Source organism: Hyaloscypha bicolor, assembly GCF_002865645.1.
Source record: "Hyaloscypha bicolor E unplaced genomic scaffold K444scaffold_182, whole genome shotgun sequence".
Taxonomy (NCBI): Eukaryota; Fungi; Ascomycota; class Leotiomycetes; order Helotiales; family Hyaloscyphaceae; genus Hyaloscypha; species Hyaloscypha bicolor.
Genome location: NW_020194684.1, coordinates 6,223,994 through 6,249,727, shown reverse-complemented (window position 1 = coordinate 6,249,727; position 25,734 = coordinate 6,223,994). Strand labels below are relative to the sequence as shown.

The following is a 25,734-nucleotide window of genomic DNA, read 5'->3' as shown; positions in this document are numbered from 1 at the left end:
CATTCACGAACACCACTCCATGTCCAAACCTCCCAATTACTACAACAAGTTTTCGCAAATTAGTGGGTATGTAGCGAAAACTCCAGCAACCCAACAACCAAACTCCTTGCTTATGCTCAATTTCTGAACATGCATTAAGATGAAAATGCAATGGCTCCAACCTGGCAACGTCGAATGAGACTCGACCCTACAAAGAAACTGATATTCCGATATGGGCCTGAAGTCGACGGATTTCGGACCCTTCGGCACAATCACGCTGAAGTTGGGCACCTCCCTTCCCCTCGCAATTGCCTTCGCAAATTCGTCCGCTCTCTCATTCCACTCTCTAGGAATCCGCCAGAAAACTACGTTTGTACCATCCGATGGAACTGTCGAACCGCTGTGAGAAAAAGTTTCCACAAGTTCTGGTTCTTGATGGGCGATGATTCGCCTTGTAGATTGATACCTTTCCATCCCGGCTTCTCCCAGCGCTCTCGACATTATATAAGTCATCGTGGTACAAAGGAGCACGCTTGCAGATTTTCGACCTGCACTGGGCAGCCACCAAATGGGTGCCCGAAAGAATCACCTGACGCACCATCTGCGACGGGTTCATAAGACTTCCATATAATTAGACCAAAAGAGGCGGGACCCCTTGGGAAGGCGGGGAGCACCGGCTTCGATGCTTTGGCCGTCGACTGACTAATAGCCTTGTCTTGCAATTCGAATGAGTTGTTGAAAACCGCTTCATGCAGACGAGGTAATGAATTTTGGAGGTGCCATGGTGTAGATTCGAGTAAGAGATAACCAATGTGGAGCGTGGCCTGAAATTTGATAGAGATCTGGAGCAGCAGTTTGTGAAGATAAGCGAGGTTGTAAGCAGAAAAGATGAGGAACGATGCAAGTGGGCTGACTTCAGCAACGAGGGAAAGCCCATGAATAGGATAAATGAAAGCCATAAAGAGAATAATTGTTTCGGCGAGATGTTCTTTATGCGGGAACGGGATTTGTGTTTTCTAGTTCTCTAAGTCTAACACCCACATGCATCTATTCACCCTTCACATTCCCTGGCACACTTCTCTTTTCTCTAGCTGACAAGCGATTGACCTTCCTATAAAGCCATCGAAGCATAATCGTGCTCCCAGTCATCATAGCAGCCGCACCCGCAAACAGTAAAATCCTTCTAGGCGTATCTAAAACCTCAAACAAAGGATAAGGGTAACTGTTTCTCATTAGCCATAATATTCGCAAGAGGTTTTCCCCAGCACTCACAATCCGTTATGCTTGTAACATTGCTCCACCCAAGCCCAATATGCCACCGCGATCGCGGAACTCAATCCCATGGCGGGCAGCGCATTTATCGTCCACGGCGGGCTCAGAAACAATAAATCGATCACCAATAATATCGACGGCGCAGCATGGAAGCCAACATCTGCCAGTGGAGCAAGATGGATCTCGGGCGGAACGACCAAGCCCCTATCAATCGCACATAGTCCCCAATACAAGATACTGATCAAGACTTCCAGCGGCGCGCTGCAGAGTGAAAGCGTGTTCTTGATCAAGAAGAACTTGGGGGAGAGTGTCAAGTCGGCGAGCAAGCCGACTACGAAGGTTGCGTACGCGACGGTGAGGCCAAGGATCGTCAGGTGTTGCCAGTGCCAGCCATAGGAGTCGTTGATATGCGTTGGGAAGTCGATGAGGTATTTGTAGGAGAGGGTGAAGGAGACGATGCCCATAAGATGGATCACGGCTGACACGCCTCGGGAGGGAGATGCGAGGCGTTGGAGAGGGTGGTAGGTCGCTAGGCTGGGAGATGAGGTTGCCATTGTGTGACGTCTGAACAATGTACAAGAAAGGAATCTATTGCGAACGCGATTTGGGATGGGAACGATTGCTGACGGAGGTGTGGAGCCTTGAAGCGGTGGTGTTGTTCTCTTCAATGTCAGCCGCGCGCTAGGCCGCATTTGGTGCTGCAAAATAATTTGCCTTTCTCAGCCTTACATGAAGTTCATTGTTCTCGTTGCATGTCATTTCTCAACACAGATCACCAACCTAGAGATGACAGGAGATGATTCAGAAACACAATCCAAGAAGAGGAGTCGATCGGACGACGACAGTAAGCCAGATCCCAATCCCTCAAGGACTCACCTGATGTTTAAAACAGACTCCTCTTCGGACGACGACATGGGACCACAGCTCCCCTCTACTGATGCACCCAAGAAGAAGCGTCGCAAGCTTCCCTACGAAAAGCTCTATATTTCAGCCCTTCCAACTTCGGCGCGCTACTCGAAATCCTTGATGCATAAAGAGCAGCTGGCTTTCGTGACCATGACACCCCTGACCGACTTCCTAATTACCAGCTCCGTGGACGGCGTTGTCAAGTTCTGGAAGAAAGGTGCGGAAGGAATTGAATTCGTTAAGGAGTTTAGGGCGCATAATGGGGAGATCAAGAGTGTGTCTGTGAGCGCGGACGGGAGGAGCTTTGCCACAGCTGGAGCGGACAAGAGCATCAAGATTTTCGATGTTATGACTTTTGATCTGCTGTCTATGTTGACTGTGGAGTTCACTCCAAAATGCGTGTGTTGGATACACAAGCGTGGGGCTTCCCTACCTTTGCTTGCGGTCTCGGACGAAGTCAACCATACGATTAGGATATATGATGGGAGAGGAGAGAACCAGGAGCCAATACATACGATTTCAGGGCTTCATAGAAGCGTGGTATCGTTAATGGCTTTCAATGATGCATACGACTGTGTCATTTCAGCGGACGAGAATGGGATGATCGAGTATTGGCGCCCAGGAAGCTACGAGAAACCGAACAACGTCTTCGAATACAAGAGCTCTACGGATCTCTTCGAGTTCAAGAAGGCGAAATCGACCCCCGCCTCGCTGACGATTTCTCCTTCGGGATCACAATTTGCGACATTTTCCTTCCCGGACCGGAAAATACGGGTGTTTAATTTCCCAACAGGAAAACTCTACAGGACTTACGACGAGTCACTACAGACGATAGAAGAGATGCAGCAAGCTGGTACAGCTCTTCAAAAACTCGAAGACCTTGAGTTTGGACGTCGGCTTGGAGTAGAGCGAGAGCTTGACAATCCAGCCTTCCGAAATAAGGTCAATGTCATCTTCGATGAAACTGGACATTTCATCATTTATGGATCGATGCTGGGAACCAAGGTGTTGAACACCTACACGAACCGGGTGGTCAAGGTGTATGGAAAGGATGAGAATTTCAGACCTCTCAGCATTGCTATGTACCAAGGACAACCGCAAAAGAAAGGGATCACGACTGTTGCTATGGCAGCCTCGAATAACCCACTTCTTCAAGAATCGGAAGCACGAGATCCAATTCTCTTTACGACTGGAGTTGGTAAAGTACGGTTTTATATGTTTACCAATGATGAGAACATCTCGAAATCCGAGCGAGATGTCCAGAATGAGAAGCCCACGAATCCTCATGCGAAAAAGGCTGTTGAGGCCAAAGCAGCTGAGACTGGAACAGCTGCCATTATCCACACTACTTATGGGGATATCCACATCCGTCTTTTCCCAGACGCTGCTCCGAAAGCTGTGGAAAACTTCGTTGTGCATTCAAAACAGGGGTACTACAACAACACCATTTTCCACAGAGTTATCCGAAAATTCATGATTCAATGTGGAGACCCACTTGGAGACGGGACAGGCGGAGAGAGTATCTGGGGAAAGGAATTCGAGGATGAATTCAGTACCCTCAAGCATGACAAGCCATACACAGTTAGCATGGCCAATGCAGGCCCCAACACGAATGGAAGCCAGTTCTTTATAACGACAGATAAGACAGTAAGTTCTCACATCATACACTTATTGACATCTGCTAATCCCGTGCAGGCTTGGCTTGACAATAAACACACGATTTTCGGAAGAGCTATTCAGGGGTTGGATATAATCCACAAAATTGAGAATGCGAAGGTGTACAAGGAGAAGCTAGAGGAGGATATCAAGATTCTCAATATAGAGATCATGTAATGTAAACATTCAAAAACACAATTTATGAATGATGCCTCTTTTCATTCGGGAAAACTTCGGTTTGCTATTATTGCGTCCTAAATTCCCAGGCGCTTATCGCAATCGCCAAATGTCAAGCCCGAGTGGAGCCTCCTCAAGCCAAAGCCCTTCCAGCTTCAAGCCCCGCCCATCCTCTTCCTTCTCTCTCGACTCCCACAATTCCTTCGGAACCCGCATTGTCCCAAATGCAGGAGAGACCCCACCTGAAAATGTCTATGCAGACCCTGCTCATCATCAGCCGGTCAAGTAAGCACGAGGCTGTGCCCTTCCGCATTTCCGCCACACTGTGAAGACGGACGGCAGACGGGAAAGAGGAATCAGCAGATGCTGCCATGCCGCGGCCGAAGAAACCCGGTGCTCCTGAGCCAAAGCGGAGGAGTCGTGCTGGTTGTTGGTAGGTAGCAGATTCCTTTTGTTCTGGTGGAGCTGGTGCCTTGGGCTGGATGGGGGCCTGAATTGGGCTCGGTGAAGCATTACTCCCATCTTCACAGTTTCGTTCCTAATCTTCTATTTTGTCGAATTACCTATGTGCCATTTATCCAAAAATCTATTCTTCCATGGCATCCTAACAATAAGATATAGGCCCTGCAAAACTCGAAAGATAAAATGCGACGAGGCAAAGCCATCATGTGTGAACTGCCAGAAGCAAGGCGAGACCTGCGACTATAATATAAGGCTAAATTGGGGGGGCAGAGTGAAGAAGAAACCCGAATTCGGGGATGTGATGGTCACTTCAGGAACGAGTCGCCCGAGTAGCAGAGACTCAACAACTACACCAACACCGAACATGCTGGTCCCACCCAGGTCATATACAAGCCAACCGTCAATGATAAAAACAGAAGAATACCACCCGCTCCCGCCTGATGTTGCCTATTCTGCGGCCTTGCAAGAGTCTTCTTCGCAGTATGGCCGGCTCCCACAGGTTGGAATGAGGATGGAGGACTACGGAAGACATCCGCCTGATGTTTCCTACGCAGGGACTTTACCAGAACCGTCCTTGCAGTATGAACAACAACCTTCAATGAACGTCGATCCGGCCTTGATGAGGCCTAGCCTTCAGCCGATATTGATGTATGAACAGCAAGATTTTGGTAGTGTTTATGGCCGCCCGGATCTCCAACATGCGCAAAGCTATGAGAGATACCGTTCGTTGACTCCTAGTACTCCTGATACTCCCCTATCAGCCCAACTACCTCCACTCGCCCGGCTCCGGCACACTCAAGCTCCGGAGGAGTCTCTCTCTCCAACCGACTCGGGTTTTGGAAGCCCTAACACAACCACTTTGTCCCGAAGTATCACTTTGCCAAACATTGGTAGCCCTGGTCTAACCCCACCGTTTTATGGAAATGGTAAGGATGACGGCGAGGTTTTGGCACCTGAGATGGCAGCCGACGACAGACCTTTGAAGCGTGTACGTTATTATACTGGCCAAGATGCCAATTCTCCCTATGATACGAGAATGCCACCCCCTAGCATGGCATCCCTTACGTCCTATAATGTCGAATCCCAAACCTCTTCTCTTGCCATGCCTGTTCCTGCAAGCTCTGTTGGCACACCCCTCACACCGGCTTCAAGTCTCAGTGATGATGGATACACCAAGCCTTATTCGGCTAAAACATCACCACATGGGGCCCAAGATTCTCCAGATTTGCGCAGGCTATCTGTCAGTTCGCTCCTTTCTGGGCCACCTGGTATGCCGCACAATAATGATCGGAATCATGCCCCAAGAAGCAACCCGGAGGTGCAGGATTGGTCTGTATTGTATCAAGATGTCTATCAGGAGACAACTACATGGGGCATTGACCGAGGAATTAAAGATCTCGACATTGGCAAGAACGATGACATGAACGCAGTCACGGGAGTGTCACCAGTAGCTTTGAGAGACCACCTCGAACTCGTCCTTGACGAAGATGGTGAGCTAATTCCGGTGGAGTTTGGATTTGGTATGGAGACGAACAATACCGCATTTGATAACGGCGGCTACTATGACAAGCCAGTTGCTATTTCCATTCCTAAAGCGCTGGAGCCATTGCCTGGCAAACTTCTTGAGAACCCGATGAATCTACTAGTAAGTAGTGTCCTTTCTTGACAACCTGAGTTTTGCTAATTCGGGTTTTAGTACTTTGTGAGCGGTCAAACTATGTCATTAGGGCAAGACTAACGCTTCCAGCATCATTTTTTGAACCATACGGCTGGGTGCCTTATCCCACACAACTGCTCTTCAAATCCTTTCAGGAGCATCCTCCCTCAGATGGCCGTTCAGGATGACAATCTTCTGAATCTTCTTCTCGCATACTCCGCGTCGCACAGGGCACGTCTCCTCCGGCAGCCTGAGCCTGCCACTCGAATCGCGCTATGGGTTCAGGATATTTTCCCCAATCTGCGAAGAGCTCTTGACGATCCAAATCAGATTATCACGAACTCAAATCTTGCTACCGCAATTATGCTTGCATCTCTTGAAATCATCTCGCCGAAAGCCTTTGGAGTTGAAGTCCCATGGCAGAAACACCTCGACACAGCTCGACAGATGATTGCTGCGAGAGGTGGTCCTCAGCGAGTGCAAAGCTCGTCCCGAGGTGATAAAGTGTCATCATTCCTGTGGAGTTGGTTTGCATATCTTGATGTCCTTGGAAGTTTGAGTGGAGGTCAAGCAAATTCGTCATCATCGGTAAGTCATCCCTCGTACTACCTGCCCATTTCATATCCAATCTAACTTCGTCAAGGCCTGGATAATGGACTATGAGATCGACGAGGAGAATGATTATCAGATCGATTGCATCCTGGGCTTCACTAGCAGATGCGTCCGAATCCTTGCCAAGATTGCAGAGCTGTCCAGAGTTTGCGACGGTTACAGAATTGGAGCTGATCTCGAGATTCGACCTGATTGGAAACCCTCAGAAGACACTATCACTCGGGCAGAGAAACTCGAGGCAGACCTTTCAGAGTCACGACTTCATCCTGCCAAACCCTGTACTCACATGCAATCGACGGGAGAAGGTGCATACCAGTGGGACAGCCTCGAGATGGCTGCAACCAATGAAGCCTTTCATTGGGCTGGCCTTGTTCATCTCCACCGACGAATTCTAGGAAAGCCTTCAACCCATCCAGATGTGCAAAAGGCGGTTCTCGAAATCTTCGGCGCTCTTTACAAAGTCCGGCGAGGAAGTAGTGCTGAAGCCTGCTTACTCTTCCCGATGTTCACTGCTGGATGCGACACCGAGGACCAGAAACGGAGGTCGGATATCCTGGAACGTATCAAAGGTGTGGAACGATTTGGAATGACCCAAGTTCACAAAGCCCGTACTTTGATGGAACGAGTTTGGGAGACTGGAAAGCCATGGGAAACCCTAGTTGCTGGAGAATTTTTTGGCTGAATGAATCTCACTACGACGAGTCACGAATTATTGACGAATACACCAACAAACAGTAGCGGTGATTTACGACATTACGAAGAGCAAGAGAGATACCCGAGAAGTACAAAAATACTCGCGATTCTTTTCGCAGGAAACTTCACGTTCTATCCGCTCCAGATGCACAGTGGCGAGAACAATCGCTTTGTCCTGAGCAGCGACGGTAAAAGGCTTCGTTTGTCCTGGGCAGGACTGTAAAAGGCCCTGGATTTGTCCTGTTCCTAGAATGAGGTTAAGTGGAATAAGAACGGTGCGCAAGGTTGCTTGTGCACCCGGACGTCGGCGGTACCGGTCAACGGTGTTCATCTGGGCAACCTTTTAGCACACTTGACTGGTCCTGGGGCCGGCGGTACCACCTGTTTGGAATCCCTTCTGAAGGAGATAAGCGTGATAGTAAGCATGGTCTGGCAAGCCGTGACTTTGCTCCGGAGCCAGCAACTCGGACTCGGCCGAGGGGGATTTTTGGAGCTGTTCTCAAGGGCAGTCCAGAACATTCAGGAAGGAACGCAGCTTCGGACTGCGGCGGGTTGGGATGGTCACGTCTTCCTAGGAGTGCTCAAACACTCTTCAACGCCTGCACCACTTTTCCAAGAGCTGAAGGGAATAAGGACAAGGCAAGAGGGGCAACTGGTTATATGTAGATGAGCGGATCTACAGGCTTGCTTTTGCCCCGAACTCTCGTGAGCAGACGAGATTCAGCCACCGTTTGAGAACGGCGACGGTAGGAATACTGGGTATCTGTTCGAGAGATGGTTTGAGAGAGATCATTTGATAGCGAGGATCTTGAGTCTGTCCTTGTACGTTCTCAAAGGCTTGAGGGCAGAATTCGAATGCTAACAGAAAGCAGTGACCTCAATCCGTCAGGATCGCTTTCAATCTATGGGCTGAAGGCAGCTTCGGGTGGGCGCAGGTTGTAAGTACACCTCTACGCGCTGCGCGGGTCATCATTAACGACTTGCAGCACCGAAGCATTGGATTGTCCGGAGCTCACATCGCTCCATCAGCATGGGCGTCGATCAACGGTTGAAAGTCTCTCTACGTACGCCACTGTCATGCCGCAGTTGAGCGATAGAACCTTTCACCAACGACATCTCAATCTCTCTCATCCTCTCCTGCTCTGCTACAGAATACCACGTGCACCTACGGCCTGACGGATAGTGGCACAACTCGGGTCACTGCTTGGCCAGCGCTCCACACTTCTGGCTGAACCATAGTTGCACACGAACTGTGAAGCTGGTATCGAACTGTGGTTCCCTCGCCAAGCACGGCCCTTTCCATTGAGGAATGTTAAGATTTCTTTAGTCGTCGTTTTTGATACCAGGGTGTCCCAGCGCCTCTTGCGATATCGCATATAGTCATGTAATGCTTTTACTATCCCCATTTGCTTTTTTACTTCTTTTTGTACACACGGACCAAGTGCTGGAGAATTCGTGAGCATGGTTGGAAGAGAGGGTAGGCGAGCAGCTTCATCCTGATGACCAGCCCAGGGCTCGTTGCGTTGTTTTTTGCGTTGTGTTTTGGCGGAGGGGGGTGCAAGGGTTTGGATGGTGGGAATCTTTTGTCAATTGGGAGCCCGAGGCGGAAATAGGAGGGTCAAATTCGGCTGGGAGGGCCATACCCGGTTGGACGGATCTGGAATGTTTGCTCGGCTTGCTTCTATATATATAGTATAGTAGTGTCAACGGGGGGTCTGGGGATCGCTTAGGAGGGTTCGTGTTGGCTGGAGAGAGATGGGTAGATTTCTCACACAGAGGTATATGCGCGGACCTGGAATAAATCCTCGGCTTGCTTCCCACCTTTGTGTCTATGACGCTGATTGTGAATGGTTCGATATGGTGATTTGTCTATGACGCTGATCGTGAATTATTCGATGTGGTGATTTGACTTCCTAACAGGGCTAAATGTCCCAAGTCACTGTGGACATTTGTCTTACTAATCATATGAACATGATCTCACCTTCGGATTCCCCTCCTCCCCTCTTTCAACTATCGGAAATATACTTACGAGGTTCCTTGCATCATGCGGCTGCCAAATTTCTAGCCTACTAGGACCCCCCCCAAAAAACTAGTTCGTCCTATGTCCTAGATCGTTCGCGGCTCCGCCTTTCACCCCACCTTTCTACCCCGCATCAGACTAAATCCAGCATCTAGACCTCATCGTGGCAAATCCTTTACCCGTTTCCATTGGCTTGGATCTTGGCCAAGAAAACGGTGAGCAAAGCATGTAAGTGGGGATATGATGATATATATTTCCAAGCCCCAAGTACCCATTCCTACTGGTTTTTCTCTCTGTCTCTGTTTTGAACTCTCAACTTCCTCAAACATCCAGCTCAAATTTGTGTTCTTGAAATTTGAGTGATTGCCATCACAATGAAGTCACAAGCTATCAAGCTCCTGGCACTTGTCAGTTTTCAACCGCTGGTCACAGCGCATCCCCACTCTTCACCAATCAAGCCAAGGATTGTCGTCTCACGTCAATTCGATGTTGGCAATGTCTACGCAAACTGGCCCTCTTATGATCAATTACCGCTTGATGCCTCCTACCCGACGAAAGCCGCTTGGGGAGTATGGGTTCGTTCAATCTTCAAATCTCAACCTGAGCATTACTGAAGGTCGGCAGGGAGCGGATGATGTCCAAGGGGCATTGAATCACATCACCAATGCAACTATCCTTGCCGCTGGAGATGAGATCAAACTCGGGAGAGCAATCAATCTGAAGTAAGAATATATGAACAAGATTTGAGGATGAATAGCTCATGATCGTTGAAGCATGGACCTCAACGCTTTCGTTACACCAATTAACCCGAATCGCAAACCGCTCAATCATGTTTTCCAACCGGGTTCGGGGTATACGGATGATGTTGTGGTGTTGAATACCCAGGTTAGCACTCAGTATGATGGACTTCGCCATTTGTGAGTTTTGATCTACAAAACATGTGAGGCTTGGCTGATGAATCGGAAGTCCATATTCGACGGATAGCAATACAAGTACATATCAGTGAGTCTTGAATTCCTCCTCTTATCAGATAATCAAACTAAACAAATCAAGGTGGTACAACAATTTGATTGAAGTAAGTCATCGCTGTGTATCTCAATGGACAATTTCTCACCCACGTGCGTACAGAACTTCGATCAAGTTGTAGGGCCCTCACCAACAGAAGTACTCGGAATCCAACAAGCAGCCCAAAAGGGCATTGCAGGCCGTGGCGTTCTCCTTGACTTCGCAGGCTGGGCTGAGGTCAAGAATATCTCCTACTCCGCTTTCGCCGTGCGTCCCTCCCCTCTCCCTGCCCTCAACTCAACTAACCATCTCCAGGGCTTCGGCATAAACAGCACGCACCTCGACGCCATAGCCTCCTGGCAAGGCCTCCCCCAAAACTGGTCAAAGCCAGGCGACATTCTCCTCGTCCGCACAGGCTGGACTAAGCAATACCTGAACCTCACCTCCTACTCGCAAGAAATCCTGCCCTGGGACCCAAACCTCGGATCCGTCGGGATGAATTGCAGTGATGATTTGCTGGCTTGGCTTTGGGAGAAGAAGCTCGCGCTTGTGGGTGCGGACAATCCTGCTTTTGAGAGCTTGCCCTTTGATAAGACGATTGGAGGCGTGCCGAGGAGCATGCATCAGGTTTTTATTGGAGGTGAGTTTGGGTACCCTTCTTGATAGAAAGAGATGAGGAGAGAGAGAAAGGGGCTAATGAAAGACAGGTTGGGGCCAAAGTATTGTCGAGTTTCTGGACCTCGAGACACTGGCTGAGGAGCTGCATGCTCTGAATCGATCAACGTTCTTTCTGACGATTCAGAATCTGAACATCAAGTCGGGTATTGCCAGCCCGCCGAATGCTTTGGCGATATTATAGGTAGGTGCGCTGAGGAGGAAAGCTCGGCAGGGAAAAGGCGGTATCCTGTACACTTAATCATCTCTGTGAAAAATCTGATATGATTACGTCCAAGCTGTCAATTGTAATTGCTGTTCTTGCCTCATCGCGGAGCAAATTCGTCCAGTTCATGGCCCTCAGGATCCGGCCTCGGAGCAAAACCCTCGTATGCCACTCATGACAAACAATCTTCCCCTTCTACACATAGTGCTCTGAATCCCTCCTACCCTACACCACTAACGCTCTTCGACTGACAACCAAATTCGTGCCTCTCCTCCTCTCTACCCACTCCAACCCACCCCACCAAACCACACCCCACAACACCGCACTCATCCTCAAAGTCAAAACAATCCACCACTCAATCCTGCCAAACTTGAAACTATACGGACTCCCTTCGCTCGGCTTGAAAACGCAGCAATCAGCAAGAACGTAGAAAGGCTGCTCAACCCCGGAATACGTATATACGATAAATAAGAACGAATCGGTATAGCTGACAAGGCCGTGGCGCGAACCCTGGAACGCTTTGGTGGGTTTGAGGAGCTACGAAGAGATATTCAGTTCCACAGTCAGAAAATTGCTTTCGTCATCGAACCAGTTAACCATCGCATGCTTGCAAGGAGGGAAGTAGGTATGAATCAAGTATGGACATTCATTTGAGCTCCAGAGGGGCAGGAACTGATATTCTAGAGTACCCGAGAATACCCGAAGGGAGTAGACTTTAAATGTACAATAGCCTATGTGTACATTAAGAGAGGAACCGTTTGCATTGTCCCGCTTGACTCGGGACGTTGAAAAATTTAGTGCCGCTTTTTCTGTCCATCGCGAGGCGGGGCAAGTTCAGGGGCAATCTCGTAACGCTACAAGTTTTATCCTGAATGCTTCATTAACCCCAACATCCGCCAACATCCAATCGATCTCATTTCCATCCATACAAACACACCATCCATTGCTTCACCTTCAGGTGTTTGGCAAACAACTTTCGAACCCTTCAACACGTGACCTCTTACCCCAGAACCGACAGTGCCTCGGCTCGGCTGCCGTCCTCCCCCATCTTTTCGGCATCTCAGTGACAGAGTGACGACTGTGGAGAATCCAGCGAACCAGCTACGCGCCTAGCTACAGCCGCGTCGAAACACCACATTACTCGGCCGCAATGCCTCTCAGCACCGGCAAAGCCGTCGACATTGCCTTCGGCATCTTTCTCTCCTCCCTCTTCGCATTCTATCTCCCCCAATACGTCGAGTGGGTGCCCGAGTTCAGCATCTGGATCTTCCTCCTCATCGTTGCCATCAACTTCGCATCGTTCCTGACTTAGCAACATGCCTACCGAGTCAACATACCCGAAGCTGGCCATCCCAGATGTTGACCTCTGGACCTTCCTGTTTGAGCGGAAGGATAGAGCATATCCGGACTACAAAGGTACCAATTGCACTCCCTTGCCTCCCGAGAATTGAGCTGACTGAGGAATACACAGTGATTTACGTCGACGCCGATACCAACCGCTCCTACACCTACGCTCAAGTCCGCAGCACCGCACTCGACTTTGGCACAGGCCTGAAATCCGTCTGGGAATGGAAGAAAGGGGATGTGCTGGCCATATACTCGCCGAACTGTATCGATACACCAGCCATAATATGGGGGACACAATGGGCAGGAGGGATCTTGTCCCCAGCGAACCCAGGTTACACGGCTGATGAGCTAGCCTTCCAGCTCAAAGACTCTGGGGCCAAGGGTTTGGTAACACAAAAGCCGTTCCTGAAGTCTGCGATTGAAGCTTGCAAGAAAGTGGGCATCGATGAGGATCGAATAATCTTGATGGGCGATGAGAGAGACGAGACGATGAAATTCAAGCATTTCAGCCACGTCCGTAATCTGGCCGGTACATCTCGATATCGCAAGACGAAGATCAATCCCTCGAGAGACCTTGCGTTTCTGGTTTACAGCTCTGGGACTACAGGGCACCCGAAAGGGGTTATGTTGTCGCATACCAACATTGTTTCGAACGTGTCAATGCTGGTAACTGGCGAGGGAAAGAATCTTAGCTGGAAAGGAGGGATTAACAACGAAGGGGACAAACTACTTGCGTTCCTACCATTCTTCCACATCTACGTAATTCCCCCCTCCCTATTCCTGAAACTGAGACTAACACATGTACAGGGCCTCACGTGCCTCATCCACCAAGCCATGCACGCAGGCCTCACCTTAATATGCATGTCCAAATTCGATCTCGCAAAATTCTGCGAACACATCCAAACCCACAGCATAACGTTTGCCTACGTGGTTCCTCCCGTCATCCTCCAACTGGGAAAGAACCCCATCGTCTCAAAATACGACCTCTCCTCTATCCGCATGATGAACTCCGGCGCCGCCCCTTTGACAAAGGAACTTGTGGAAACAGTCTACAACCGCCTCAAGATTCCCATCAAGCAAGGCTACGGGCTTTCTGAAACCTCACCCACAACACACACCCAACCCTGGGAAACCTGGCGAACTTATATCGGCTCAGTTGGTCGCTTGCTCCCGAATCAGACAGCGAAGTACATGTCTCCCGAAGAAAAAGAGGTCCCGGCCGGCGAAACAGGCGAGCTCTGGCTCAAAGGGCCGAACATCTTCCTCGGATATCTCAACAACCCCGAAGGCACGAAGAACGCTTTAACGGAAGATGGGTATTTCAAAACTGGAGATGTCGGCCACCAGGACAAAGAAGGAAATTTTTACATCACCGACCGCGTGAAAGAGTTGATAAAATACAAGGGCTTCCAAGTCCCGCCCGCCGAGCTTGAGGGGATTCTTATCTCGCATCCTGACATTAACGACGTAGCCGTTATCGGAATCGAGGACCACGAGCAGGCTACTGAGGTTCCAAGGGCGTACGTCGTTCCTAAGAAGGGAGTGAAAGGAGGCAAGGAGACAGAGAAGCGGATCGTAGAGTGGTTGGGGCAGAAGGTGGCGAGTCATAAGAGACTTAGGGGAGGAGTCAGGTTCGTGGATGCGGTGCCGAAGAGTGTGAGTGGGAAGATTTTGAGGAGGGTGTTGAAGGAGATGGCGATGGAGGAGAAGAAGGGCGCGAAGGCCAAGTTGTAGATCTATGTTTAAAATTTGAGAAAGGATCTGGATAGTGTAGATAATTTTAGATACGAATCAGGGTTTAGAAATGAGACCAAATTACACAATGCGAGTGGGCTTCGTTGACAGCGCTCCAACTTCGTTTCGATGTGAAGTTATCATGTCGAGGGTCCGTCAAACTTGTTGTCCCAAAGGCTCTGGAATGCCGATGCTTTCCGCTCAAAGTCGAGTCCTTCCTGTTGCACGTCAAGCTTCGCGTGTATCTCACGTGCGGCGCTGCCTGTCAAGACTCGACTACTGCAAGTTCTTATCCTAACACACGCTAACACCTTTGCATCACGAGAGCTGCTATGAATCAGCAAAGCAATATTCAATTTCTTGGAGGGCGGCAATCCAGAGCACGTAGCATCCATGGACTCCTAGAAAAGTCCTCAGAGCCCCGAAGATGAGGTGGGAGGATGGGCTATGAATCCAGGATCTTGTTGTATCCCCCCTGCCTTAACTTCGATGGTTGCGCTCTGTGATGGTTGCACTCTGAGTGGGAGGACCGAGTTGGAGCTCCGCCATTAGTGGCAGGGTTCAGAGCTGAAGGAACTGTTAAGTTAGTCGCTCGATCTCCTTTACAAGGTCGAAAAAAACCAGGCCATGCTGTGTTTCGCTCACTGCCAACCCTGCGGGCTTGGTAGCAGAGTTTTGCTGTTTTTGACCTCCGAGCTTTTGTTTGTTCCCCTCATGTCAGAAGAGAAGAGAAGAGTGCGGCTGTTCTTGTTTTTATGCATTTAGAACTCGGCCTTGTTGCGTGATTGTAACCTTTTTGGTATCTCTATCTCTCCATATATATTTTTTGCTTGCCTAGATCCTCCCTCACAAAATTTATTCAAAGGTAAAGGGTGAATCGACTTTCCGCCTCTTTGAATTTCATGTGTCCGTCCAAGAACCTTTCAAAATCTCTCTATCTTACGCAAGATGCAAGTGATGCTCCCTCCCGTTCAGCCTCCGTCTTCTACCTTACCACGAGTCTGCCGACGATCTTACAACTCAAATCAAGATGAGCGCGCCGAATACACCGAAAGCGGAGGCCGTTCACCCTCTTACAGAACCACGGCTTCCAGACTGCGAAGCATCGACACAGCATGTTCGCGAGTGGATCAAAACATGGCATAAAGACCACGGAGTCGAAGTCGACAAGCTCACTTTGACACAAGTGACATGGACCGGACGGTGGATACACGAGCAGCCTCCTGCGCAACTAGAGTCTGATATTGTGTCCTGGGGCGTACCTCAAAGACGGGCACGCATGATGGTGCTACACCTCGTTCGCGAGAGAAGACATCAAACGAAGCTTAAGCCGGCAAGTTTGAGAGCCATCATGATGTGCAGACCAAGAGAGGCTAACTTTGAGAGCAGAAATGGAGCGATCAGATATCGTGGACCTCAGTTATGTATCCGCTGGTAAAGGGATTCGTCAAATTTGAGGGTACTGTACCTTCTCGAAGCGGCCCGAGTGATTTGGATAACCTTGGAAAATACGGCGATGAGCTCTCTTGAAAACATTTACGACATCCTGTCTAGTAACTTGTGGTTTCCCACTTGCACTAAATCACTGCCCTGATCATAAAGCAGGCTTTGACTCTAGTTCATCTCGAGCGGTCGAATGAGGGGCATTGTATGCTGTCCGGGCTGCCTCTAGATTGCTGAAAGAGCCTTGTTGGAGAGCTCAACTTCCGGTACATATCACACAAGCGGCAAGTATCAGCGCAAAAAATGGCTGAGGTAGGCTGTGCTCACTTTTTTTTGGGAGAAGTTCAAGGAGGCGAATTACGGAGGAATATTCGCACAAGTATCAAGTCTTCACCAAATAGTAATAATAAATGTGTCGCCGTCTATGAGAGAAATTGAAATCATAATGCTGGGGGTCATATTCACTTGAGATCGTTGATCGTGAACGAATAATAGTTGATCCGTCTCAATTCTTCAAACAGTTTCCGTCAATATTCTATTTTGGACGTTACGATGTCGAAACACAATATGCTTCGCCAAGCCAAAGGTTTGTTCAGTCCCTCCTTCCATTTGCCGGACTCCAAGTCTAGAATAGGACAAAGTGGTACTCTAACCTGCTGCGATTAAAGCGCACGAACCATCTGTCTTCCTAAAAAGGGGGTGGGATCCAGCGTCATAAAACTGCACCGCCCCAGCTTCGCTTGGAATGGAACTAGGACCGAGAAACGGGGCGAAGCAAACACGAGGCAACGGAGTCACGAGTGGCTCGTGAATGTTTGATGACGACTGTTTCGATGCGACATCCGAGTTCAGCGAGGCTGAAGCGAGTCCTGAAACCAAAATAGGGCCGACAAGGATGTGACAGCTCTGGCCCAATCTGGGGACTTACCTTTTAAGCTTAGTTGCCTCTTCTACAATGACACTTCCCTGCTAGGTCCTGAGACTGGTCTGGTATTTAGTTTAGGTAATTGCGGGGAGGATAAAAACGAAATTGATCTGGGTTTGCGCCGGAGCAATCACGGGTGTGGAATTAAGTAATGCAGGGTATCTTCTGTCATGTTGGCTCGTCATGCGGATTTCAGTCAGGATATGCTCTACTTTCGGGACCGAGCTGCTCGGCATTTGACGAGGAAGTATCTACAGATTCGTTAATAATTCCCCAGAGTTTATTGTTATTCCGCTTCAATACGCGAGCATTCTATAGGGCTGTTTTGAATCTTCAATGTATGCTTCTAAATGTTCGTGTTTGAGTGACCTTGTAACTTGGGACGGACGCGTACGAGCTTCACACTTCTCAGACCAAAAATATCACCTCTTGGGGAATCAGAGCGGCACCTAGTGAATCGTGAAGCTGTTCGCATCCACTTGTAGCTAGTACTTGAGTCATATCTGTCTCTCAACCCAGGAAGATTTCATCACGAAGCTTGAGGAGGTAGAGGCGTAATGGTGACAATGAGCTCGCCTGCATCTTCGGTATTGCCAGTTTACTTTCGGACGGTGCCGATTTCTCTTGGCGATTATATTTTGGTAACCGAGTATGATCGTCATCACGGCATTGGAAATAATCCCTGAGGCCTACGAAAGTGTTTCTTCGCTCGTATGTCAATATCAGTTCAGACGGTACGTATTTGCGAACATTGTCGCAATTGTAAATCCCAATGGTCCTAGCTTCAGCTGATCCACTTCTATTCATTCCCCCTCAGACTCTCGCTATTTGCTCGTACGTTTCTATGAGGCGTGTTTCAATGAAACATCCACGTAATCCCAGAAGCTTGGGGAATACCTTCGAGAACATTTTTCATTGCATCTGAAAATAGGAGTAAGAATCGGCTTGGGAAAAGTATTAAAGGAAGGGAGAGCCACCCAACGAAATTCACTCCTCACCCTCATCACTTCCATTCATCTCTTACATTCATCATTTCCATTCATCGTTTCCATTCACCGTTTCCACCAGTCACTTTATCAATCACTTCTACCAATCATTTTCTACAATCTTGTATCCACGGCTTGCAGATTCAGCACCAAATTTCACTTATTACATCATTATCTAAAAGGCCATTCCTACACTACTTTTTTCCCCAAGTAGACCTCTTCCGCAACCAATATCAAAATGCACTCCTCATTTGCCGCCACTCTCCTCGCCGTCTCGGCTATTTTTTCGAATGCTTTAGCAGGCCCTCTCTACACTCGTCAAGTTTGCGGGGCAGCCCCCGGAGGGAATGTCGCCCAGAGTCCTCTTTCTCAGCCCGCTGGCATTAGTAAGCTTTCCCTCCCTTTCTACCAAACTTTACATTAACAGCCTTTAGCCACCGCAGCCGACTGCGCCACTCAATGCAAGGGCAACCCAAGTTGCTTGTCCTTCCTTTTCGGTCTCGTTAATAGCGTCGACAAATGCATGCTCTTTTCCGTTGCAGCCGCTTCCATTCCTCCCCAGACCAATATGGTCGCGTACGATATTGGCTGTTCTAGCATACCATCCGTCGTTCCTACTGCTGCCAACCCCGGTGGACTCGCCAATGGAGGTGGAGCCGCCAACGGAGGTTCTCAAGGCAATCAGCACCAACGAAGACAGCAACAGGGTGGTAATGGAGGAGCTCAAGGTGGTGCGACTGGTAACAATAACGGGGGCACAACACAGAACGGAGCTAACAACGGCGGAACCAACAACGGCGGAGCAACTGCAAACCAAGGGACTCACGCCAACCCGATGAATGCTATCCCAGCTGGAAACCCAAATCCTATTTCCACTCCTGCAGCGACGAGTTTGGCTGCCTGTCTCGCTGCATGCCAGGGCAACCCAGCTTGCGTGGCCTACACCTTCACGTCTAACACCTGTAAGCTCTTCTGAGCGGCCCAAGTTTGGTTGACAGATTGACTTGAGGTGTTCTTAACGAATGATTGGCCTTCTTAGTCATGGCGTGGGGAAACGGGACGGAAATGACTGTCGTTACGGGTTGGAAAATGATGTTTAAAAGATCTTGGCTATTTGTTTTGGGGGTGTGTTTGATCTTTCGCAATGTATCTGTCGTTAAAACCACATAGAAAAATTAGCAATTTGAGCTCTCCGTCTTCTTGGCTTGCCCTGTTTTCTTGAAATTCTCATAGCACGGATTTGCCGCGCCGTAGGACAAAGCGGCAAAGGTCGTATTCTCTTCGATGTCAGGATTCAAAGTAAGTCGCAATTCATTGGTTTGGATCCCCGTCACGTTGAATCATCGTAACTCGAGTGGCCAATCAGTAAGAAGTAGAAGGGATATTTCGCGCATTACTAAGCGTGGCGTGGCGGAGTGTGCGGATGGACACAACCAGGAACATTTCATGCGCTCTGAAGACGGCTGAATTAGGGATACTCGTCGGCAATTCCTCGCTTTGCTGGGGCCGACTTGTACTACCACTACGTACGCTAGCCCGAACCGGGTGCGGAAATGCCTGCGAGTATCCCTGGCTAAAGGGGTTCTCTCTCGCCGTCAAAGCGGAAAGGGGGTCAGACACGTGATCTATCGTTATTTTTAAATTAAAGTTTTCTTTGGTTGACCGACGAGAAACTCTATTTGGACATTTACACAATGGCATGAATTTCAACAACACAGTTAGGGTTAGCTCAGGCACCCTGAAATTAAAACAGACGGTATTGTCTCGGGTTCTATCTAAGTTCTCCGCAACCCTGGGTGGTGGAAGTCTCTACCTCGGATGGATTAATATCTAAGTAGGGAGCATTTCCTTGGAGAGTCGATGAGAGTCTGTATGAAAGATTAGAGGCGTTGAACAGATACCATTACTGACCGTGGAAATTTAGAATGATTCAGTGAATAGTAGATTAATGAATGCAGCTGGTGTTAGGGAAGGCGGTGTTCTTGAAATTTTCGGCTATGTTCCTTGTCTCGCGGACCGAGCAACCACTGTTTCACCAGGCATCTGAGCGTTACCGGCATGTCACCCTCCCCCCTTTTGACTTTTGTTCCGACAGCATATCCCTGGTGTCCTCGCCACCGAGTAATCGATAGTGGTTTCTCGCTAGAATATTTCTTCGTTCCTTCCTTCTAGAAGCTTTCCTTCTCTACTTATGTCATTTCAATCGTTATAATTTGTTGATTGTCGCAGCACCTATCAATTCGGCGGTATACATTCGTTCTTGGCCTTGGCTTTGTAGATGAACAGTCTTTACCATATAACTCATCGGGTCGGATGCACGAATTCAAGAACACTTTCCCCAAAATAAACGCAACCACAAACTCCCAAAGAAGATGCCAAATTCTTTCTCGGTATATACACAGATCTTCCTTCATACTAGCAGCTCTAGCTAACATCATAGCCCGGCGATGACAAGTTTGTACTGGCACGAGAACGCGATCAGTTTCACCCGCCGTCGTATGAATATAACACAACATCAAGCAGTGTATCATCAACGAGTCCTTCAGAATATGTAATGGGGGATGAGGAGAGATATCCCACGCCAGTGGAAACCCAGCCAGATTTACCTCCTTACTTTGGACAGAACCGGCCAGCGAGTCCCAGGGACAACGAAGCTCTGTCCCAGGTCAGCATCTACCTACAACACTGGCCGCCAAGTTCCAGGAACGATGAGACTCTGTCCCAGGCCAGCATCAACCTACACGATCTTCAGAAGCCTCCGCCCCCACTCCCACCAGCTCGTCGCAAATGTTTCGGCTTACCACGTCCAATATTCTTCTTTGTTATCGCTGTTATGTTCTTGGTTATCACTGTTGCTATTGTAGTCGGAGTTGTCATCGGCTTGAGGTTAAAAAGCAAAAGCATTGCTAGATTACCTGCAATCACAGTCTCAGGTGTCTTTGCGGGCGAAAACAATACAGATTGGAATATGCAACTCTGCTATACGAACAGGACTACTAGCAAGCTCGGTCTTAGGTTCAACACTGGCAGCGCGGGTTGGGGTGCGGAACAGAGCCTGAACCTTTCTATCACCCCGGAGTCAGATTCTCCAATGGCAGCCACCAGTATGTTGGGAAACGATGGAAATGTCTACCTCAATCTCTTCTACGTTAAAAACGCAGCCATTATTCTAGCCAACTTCACCTGCGTATCTACGGCATGCACAAGAGTGTCTAACGAAGCCATCACGAAATTTGCCACTTATTCCTTATCCTCGGACACATCTCTCGCCGCTGTATACGTCGGCCCAAGCCAAGGTTATCGTGTCTTCTATCACAACACAGATCATTACATCGTTCAACTCACGAGCCCCGGGGATGGAACATGGGATCGCGGGCAAACTATCTCGGGCAAAGCTCTTGCTGGGAGTAGTATTGCAGCAGCCTCAATCGGCACTGGGGGTGACATTGACGTATTGTACGTGGATTCGTCGACCCAGGTGCTTGTCAATGTGCAATGGGAGGGCAACACCTGGTGGAGTCGTAAGTCATAACAAGATCATTGCCCCCATCTTGGAAGTACAAGCTAAGATTCATGAAGCCGCGCCGGTAACGTTTCTCTCAACTCCGGACTGGGACCCCCTTACGGCCCTCACATTATCCTGGCAACCCGCAAGCGACGTCCTGCGGGCCTACTTCACTGGCACGGATAAGTTCATCTACGAATTCGCCGGCACGAATGCCTCGAGCACAGCCTTCCCAAGATCCAACCGAGATGGCGTTGCGCAAAATTCCACCTCTGGGGTGTCAACTCCAGGGTGGGCTGAGGCGCCTACACATGATCTTACCTGGATCCCGAGTGCCTCTGTGGCAGAGGAAATCACGTCTGTAGCTTGGCTGGACCAGGTCAATTTTTATCGGTACGTTAATGGGCAAATTGTAGAGAGCTCTTTGGCGCAGGGAACTTGGTCGGCAAGGTTCATTTAAGATTTATAGATCGGGATGGAGTAACGGTGGGACTTTACGGGGTTACAATGGGAAATCAGGCCAAATAGACAGCGTCCAAAATTGTAGTTTTTAATAATTTTTGCATTTTCGCGATTTCATTCAAAATTGTTATTGTGAATGTGATAGAATGGTGTAATATGCAGATTACGTGTGTAACGCGAATTGTGTTTCTGCAGAATAAAAGCTGAAAATAAGAAGACGGGTGAGGGGACGCTAAGAAAATAGGAAAGGAAAGATGCGCAGGGAATATAAAGCACATTACGAGACGTAAAACGACGCGGAAAACGCCCTTGCCTGTGAAAATTTTGCATTTTGCGTTGGGCAGACTGGGATAACGATCTAGGGATATGTAGCAGTGCCAGAATTCGGTCCCCCGGCTAGGAGAAGCCGGCTCCCCCAGGAGAATATTCTTCTTGACCATGTTCCCACTATCCTCGCCGTCTCTTCTGCTATTGGCCACCTGATTCATCAGCTTCACCAACACCTGCTCGGCTCGTAGAAGTGCACCTGGATCGCCTCTAGGGTCCGGTGTGAGAGGGCTTTAGCGATCTCTTTTCACGAGTACTATAGCCATCCTCCCCCCTTATCCCGAGTATCGTCGCATCCTATTTAGGTATCCACTAAATGCGCTTTATCTCTTTTAATTCCTTCATTTATTAAGCATATTGCAATATAAAGCTATATTCACGTGCAAGGCTCTATTCACGTGCAAAGATATATTTACCTATAGACAGTGTGTCAAATGATTAGATTAGATTAGATTAATGGGCATTAATCTAATCTAATCAAGGAAATTTACCATTAATCATATTCTAATCATAATCTAATCAGATTAATCGATTATTAATTGATTAATTTGATTAATGTAGCACGTGACTATACACGTGATAGCGCTAGCCGCATCGGGAGCGCGCTTTACCGCATTAGGGCTACGGCCGCAGCTTACCAAGCTGTGAGGCACACAATAGCAGGGGATGCACAAGTAGTCAAGGTAAGTAAGCTTTAGAGTGACGCTTGCAAGTGTAACTGATTTCCAAGAGTTGATTCCAACAAAAGACTAATTGATGCCCCTTTCCAAAGCTAGAAGCGTCTCCCTATATATTCCCTAGTGCTTAGCCAAGCGTGCGAAGCCCTTTACTTAATTAGGAAATGCGATCTCATGCAAGCTTTACCCAAAATAGGAAACTAGATCCACGATATCTGACACCCGTCCATATGCCATCAAGTGCGCCCCTCACAAATAATCAGTTTATTATTATAGAAAAGGAGTAATTAGTTAGTTATTAGCTTAATTTAGATTTTTTTATTATAATATTATTAGTTAGTTATAAGGTTATTTAATAATTAATAAGTAAAAGTAAAAAAAGTCAAGAAACTCCGGTGTCACGTGATTAATCAAGCATTAATCAGATTAATCAAGATTAATTAATCTAATCTAATCAAAAAAAGTCTGAATCACGTTAATCATAATCTAATCACATTAATCAATTAATTAATCGATTAATTTGATTAACGTGATTAATCCTTTGACACACTGCCTATAGAACTGTATCCACGTTACGCGCGGAGCGTATTCACACGCACAGGCAAGTAAAAGTCGCGTGCCGACCCGCACGTGGACATTAAAAGTGAGGATATACTTCTTAAGCGGGCTGTGAGGGCAAGGGAAGAACGTGCTTCTTGCCCGCCTTATATGCGCGCGCCAGGGGCTGAAATGTAGCCCAAAAAGAAAGTCTTATTTCAGGATAAAATTACAAAAACTGACCTCCTTAGGAGCGGGGAAATGGGGCCAGAAGGGAATCGAATTCTCCATTGCATAAGCACAGGGCTGCCCTGAATGGGCGCTAGCATATGAAAGAGAGTTAACTTCTATTTAGGCACGAAAATTTCTCCTTTGGGTAGACAATCCCTGGTTTTGGAATGCTACGCGAGTTGAACAGGGGTTTGGCAGGGGTTAGCAGGGGCATACTCCTTTTGAATTTATATCTAGGGCATTCCTGTAAGGAGCACGGTGTAAGGGTTCGAGTCGAGGTGCAATAGCGACGAGAGTTCGTGATTAGTGGAAGAGACTTCAGGTTGAGAGTGGTGAGGTGGATAGCACTTGTGCCGCGCTGTTACTTCGGCAGTTATGCTCACACGCGGTACGAGCCGAGCCGTCTTTTACAGAGGTACCCAAGTATTGCTATCACATTACATGTATTTCAATATGATTTAATCCGACGAAATTCTCACTACCCTCCACTTCCTATTACAACTCTGGGAATCCCATTCCTATCCTGTAACATGATACCATCCTCTGAGAACTCTCAGACGCTTAGCAGACAACGGCTGAGGGGCAATAGCTTCAACTTCCATGGCCGACAGAGCATTTGAAGGGAAAGGGGGGCCCAGTACGCTTTGAGATGAAGTTAACAATGGACATGGATATGGAGAAATAAAATTGTCTCACCCTAGTCTGCATCGGGTAGTCTGCATCGGGCAGCTACCCATCAAGGTTACTTAGAGAGCCAAGGGCATGTCTACCCCGCAACAATCTGCATCAACCAACAACCAACAGCCAGCAAAAAACAAATATTTTATTCCTAGTTTCCCAAAAGTCTTTACTTTTTTTGGTTTTGTGTAATCCCCTACGATGGCCACCTAGCTAGGCCCAACTGAATGCTTCGGACCGGCCACCTCCGCGCCTTAGCTGCCGCCTTGCCTCTGGCTTGCCGCATACGAGGTCAGATAGCTTAAAATTCCTCTCCGCGGCTAATTATTCCCTCTTTACGTCGGTCCTAGCTAGTCGTTGCTGTGGCCTTTCTTCACCCAAGTGCTGGACCCTGCAGATGCAGAAATCCAGCCTATCTGCTTCAAACGACTGTGGGAATAATGGCATCAGGGTCGTCCGGCCCCCAGCTATTTCCCTTGGGTCGTCCACCTGATGTCTATCATGTTGGCATGTTTCTGTCGGGTTTAGTGCGAAATCCTACGTGGGGTCGGATATGTGGGTTGCATACGGTATGTTGTGATGATCTTTGTAGAGTGGTGACATCCTGCTGACGTGGGTCGAGTGACCGCTGCGGGCAACGAGGCACATGGGCTGACGTGACTGAATGATTGGCATGGGCATCCTGAGGCCTTTCTGATCGACTCTAGTGGTAACGCTCTTGGCAGACAACATGGAAGGGCACTCAACGAGAAGTGGTTGTCTCATGGCTACTTGGAATACAAAGTACGTAATACACCCTTGAGTCTTTATCTTAACCAGAGACGAATTCGGTCGTCCCCGTGGGGGTTCGGGTCACTTGCTAACTAGACTTGCAGGTCTTGGTAGAACATATATTGCCACCCAATCTCCCGTTTGCTTTACAACCAGATTTGTACATCGCATACACTTCAAACGCGCATTCCTATTCGAACAATCAAAACCTCAAGCTCTTTACACGCTATACATACCAGTTTAACTGTTACTAACAGCGAAAACCTGTCAAAATGGGTCCATGCTCCTGCTGCACTCACGATGGTGACTGTGACAACTGCGGTTGCTCTACCTGCGGAGTACGCTGATCCAACTGTGTTGCATTGCATGCGTTCCCGAGGCTCACAGTTTCGTAGCATTAGTGTCGTACATTAGTCGCATCATCGCGATGCTTTCAGCTACCACTACTTTCTTATAACGAAGTGCTGAAGGTGGGAGGGTAGGGGGTCGTTCCTGCTTGTGGTGATATCGCGGATGGTTGGTCATTCACTCTTTTGGCTGAATACTGGTGGGCGAGAACCCCTCTGGACCACGGCCATTCACTCCTTGATTTGGCAGAATGCTGGGAGTCCAGACGAAGATAATTGGACATTGGTGATATTTCAAATTCCACAAGGCTCTCATCCATTCCTTATTGGCCTCTATTACGAAATACGCAAAGTGAAGCTGCTTTTATTCCTGACCTTTATCGTGACGAAAAACCCGCTCTCCCCCTCCAGTTAATGCTCTGCTGGAAGACGTAACCACAGTCCA

At 48.5% G+C, this 25,734-nt stretch overlaps 7 protein-coding genes across 7 annotated transcripts; 6 read left to right on the top strand and 1 right to left on the bottom strand.

Moving 5' to 3' along the window:
• Nucleotides 1-956: 956 nt before the first annotated feature.
• K444DRAFT_621418 (integral membrane protein-like protein) lies at nucleotides 957-1,874 on the bottom strand. The gene is made up of 2 exons (XM_024881904.1): nucleotides 1,252-1,874; nucleotides 957-1,201 (listed from the first exon to the last, which is right to left on the bottom strand). The coding sequence occupies exons 1-2, from the start codon at nucleotides 1,803-1,805 to the stop codon at nucleotides 1,027-1,029; spliced, it is 729 nt and encodes a 242-aa protein (XP_024729190.1). The 5' UTR covers nucleotides 1,806-1,874; the 3' UTR covers nucleotides 957-1,026.
• Nucleotides 1,875-2,004: 130 nt separating this feature from the next.
• On the top strand, nucleotides 2,005-4,040 carry K444DRAFT_575354 (uncharacterized protein). The gene is made up of 3 exons (XM_024877473.1): nucleotides 2,005-2,095; nucleotides 2,144-3,804; nucleotides 3,853-4,040. Exons 1-3 carry the CDS (start codon nucleotides 2,038-2,040, stop codon nucleotides 3,988-3,990), a joined length of 1,857 nt encoding a protein of 618 aa, XP_024729189.1. The 5' UTR covers nucleotides 2,005-2,037; the 3' UTR covers nucleotides 3,991-4,040.
• Nucleotides 4,041-4,361: 321 nt separating this feature from the next.
• Nucleotides 4,362-7,403, top strand: K444DRAFT_648105 (uncharacterized protein; the record flags this gene model as incomplete). The annotated part of the gene is made up of 4 exons (XM_024885426.1): nucleotides 4,362-4,423; nucleotides 4,612-6,097; nucleotides 6,200-6,697; nucleotides 6,753-7,403. 4 exons carry the CDS (start codon nucleotides 4,362-4,364, stop codon nucleotides 7,401-7,403), a joined length of 2,697 nt encoding a protein of 898 aa, XP_024729188.1.
• Nucleotides 7,404-9,808: 2,405 nt separating this feature from the next.
• K444DRAFT_544463 (uncharacterized protein) lies at nucleotides 9,809-11,298 on the top strand (the record flags this gene model as incomplete). Its single annotated transcript, XM_024876052.1, has 5 exons — nucleotides 9,809-10,009; nucleotides 10,059-10,156; nucleotides 10,208-10,351; nucleotides 10,511-11,079; nucleotides 11,147-11,298. 5 exons carry the CDS (start codon nucleotides 9,809-9,811, stop codon nucleotides 11,296-11,298), a joined length of 1,164 nt encoding a protein of 387 aa, XP_024729187.1.
• A 1,010-nt stretch (nucleotides 11,299-12,308) lies between these two features.
• Nucleotides 12,309-14,434, top strand: K444DRAFT_621414 (acetyl-CoA synthetase-like protein). Its single transcript, XM_024881903.1, has 3 exons — nucleotides 12,309-12,735; nucleotides 12,791-13,425; nucleotides 13,474-14,434. Exons 1-3 carry the CDS (start codon nucleotides 12,636-12,638, stop codon nucleotides 14,398-14,400), a joined length of 1,662 nt encoding a protein of 553 aa, XP_024729186.1. The 5' UTR covers nucleotides 12,309-12,635; the 3' UTR covers nucleotides 14,401-14,434.
• A 3,558-nt stretch (nucleotides 14,435-17,992) lies between these two features.
• K444DRAFT_603102 (uncharacterized protein) lies at nucleotides 17,993-19,021 on the top strand (the record flags this gene model as incomplete). The annotated part of the gene is made up of 3 exons (XM_024878758.1): nucleotides 17,993-18,140; nucleotides 18,189-18,386; nucleotides 18,474-19,021. The coding sequence occupies 3 exons, from the start codon at nucleotides 17,993-17,995 to the stop codon at nucleotides 18,728-18,730; spliced, it is 603 nt and encodes a 200-aa protein (XP_024729185.1). The 3' UTR covers nucleotides 18,731-19,021.
• A 973-nt stretch (nucleotides 19,022-19,994) lies between these two features.
• K444DRAFT_257818 (uncharacterized protein) lies at nucleotides 19,995-21,797 on the top strand. The gene is made up of 3 exons (XM_024871374.1): nucleotides 19,995-20,144; nucleotides 20,195-21,275; nucleotides 21,334-21,797. The coding sequence occupies exons 1-3, from the start codon at nucleotides 20,127-20,129 to the stop codon at nucleotides 21,717-21,719; spliced, it is 1,485 nt and encodes a 494-aa protein (XP_024729184.1). The 5' UTR covers nucleotides 19,995-20,126; the 3' UTR covers nucleotides 21,720-21,797.
• Nucleotides 21,798-25,734: the final 3,937 nt, after the last annotated feature.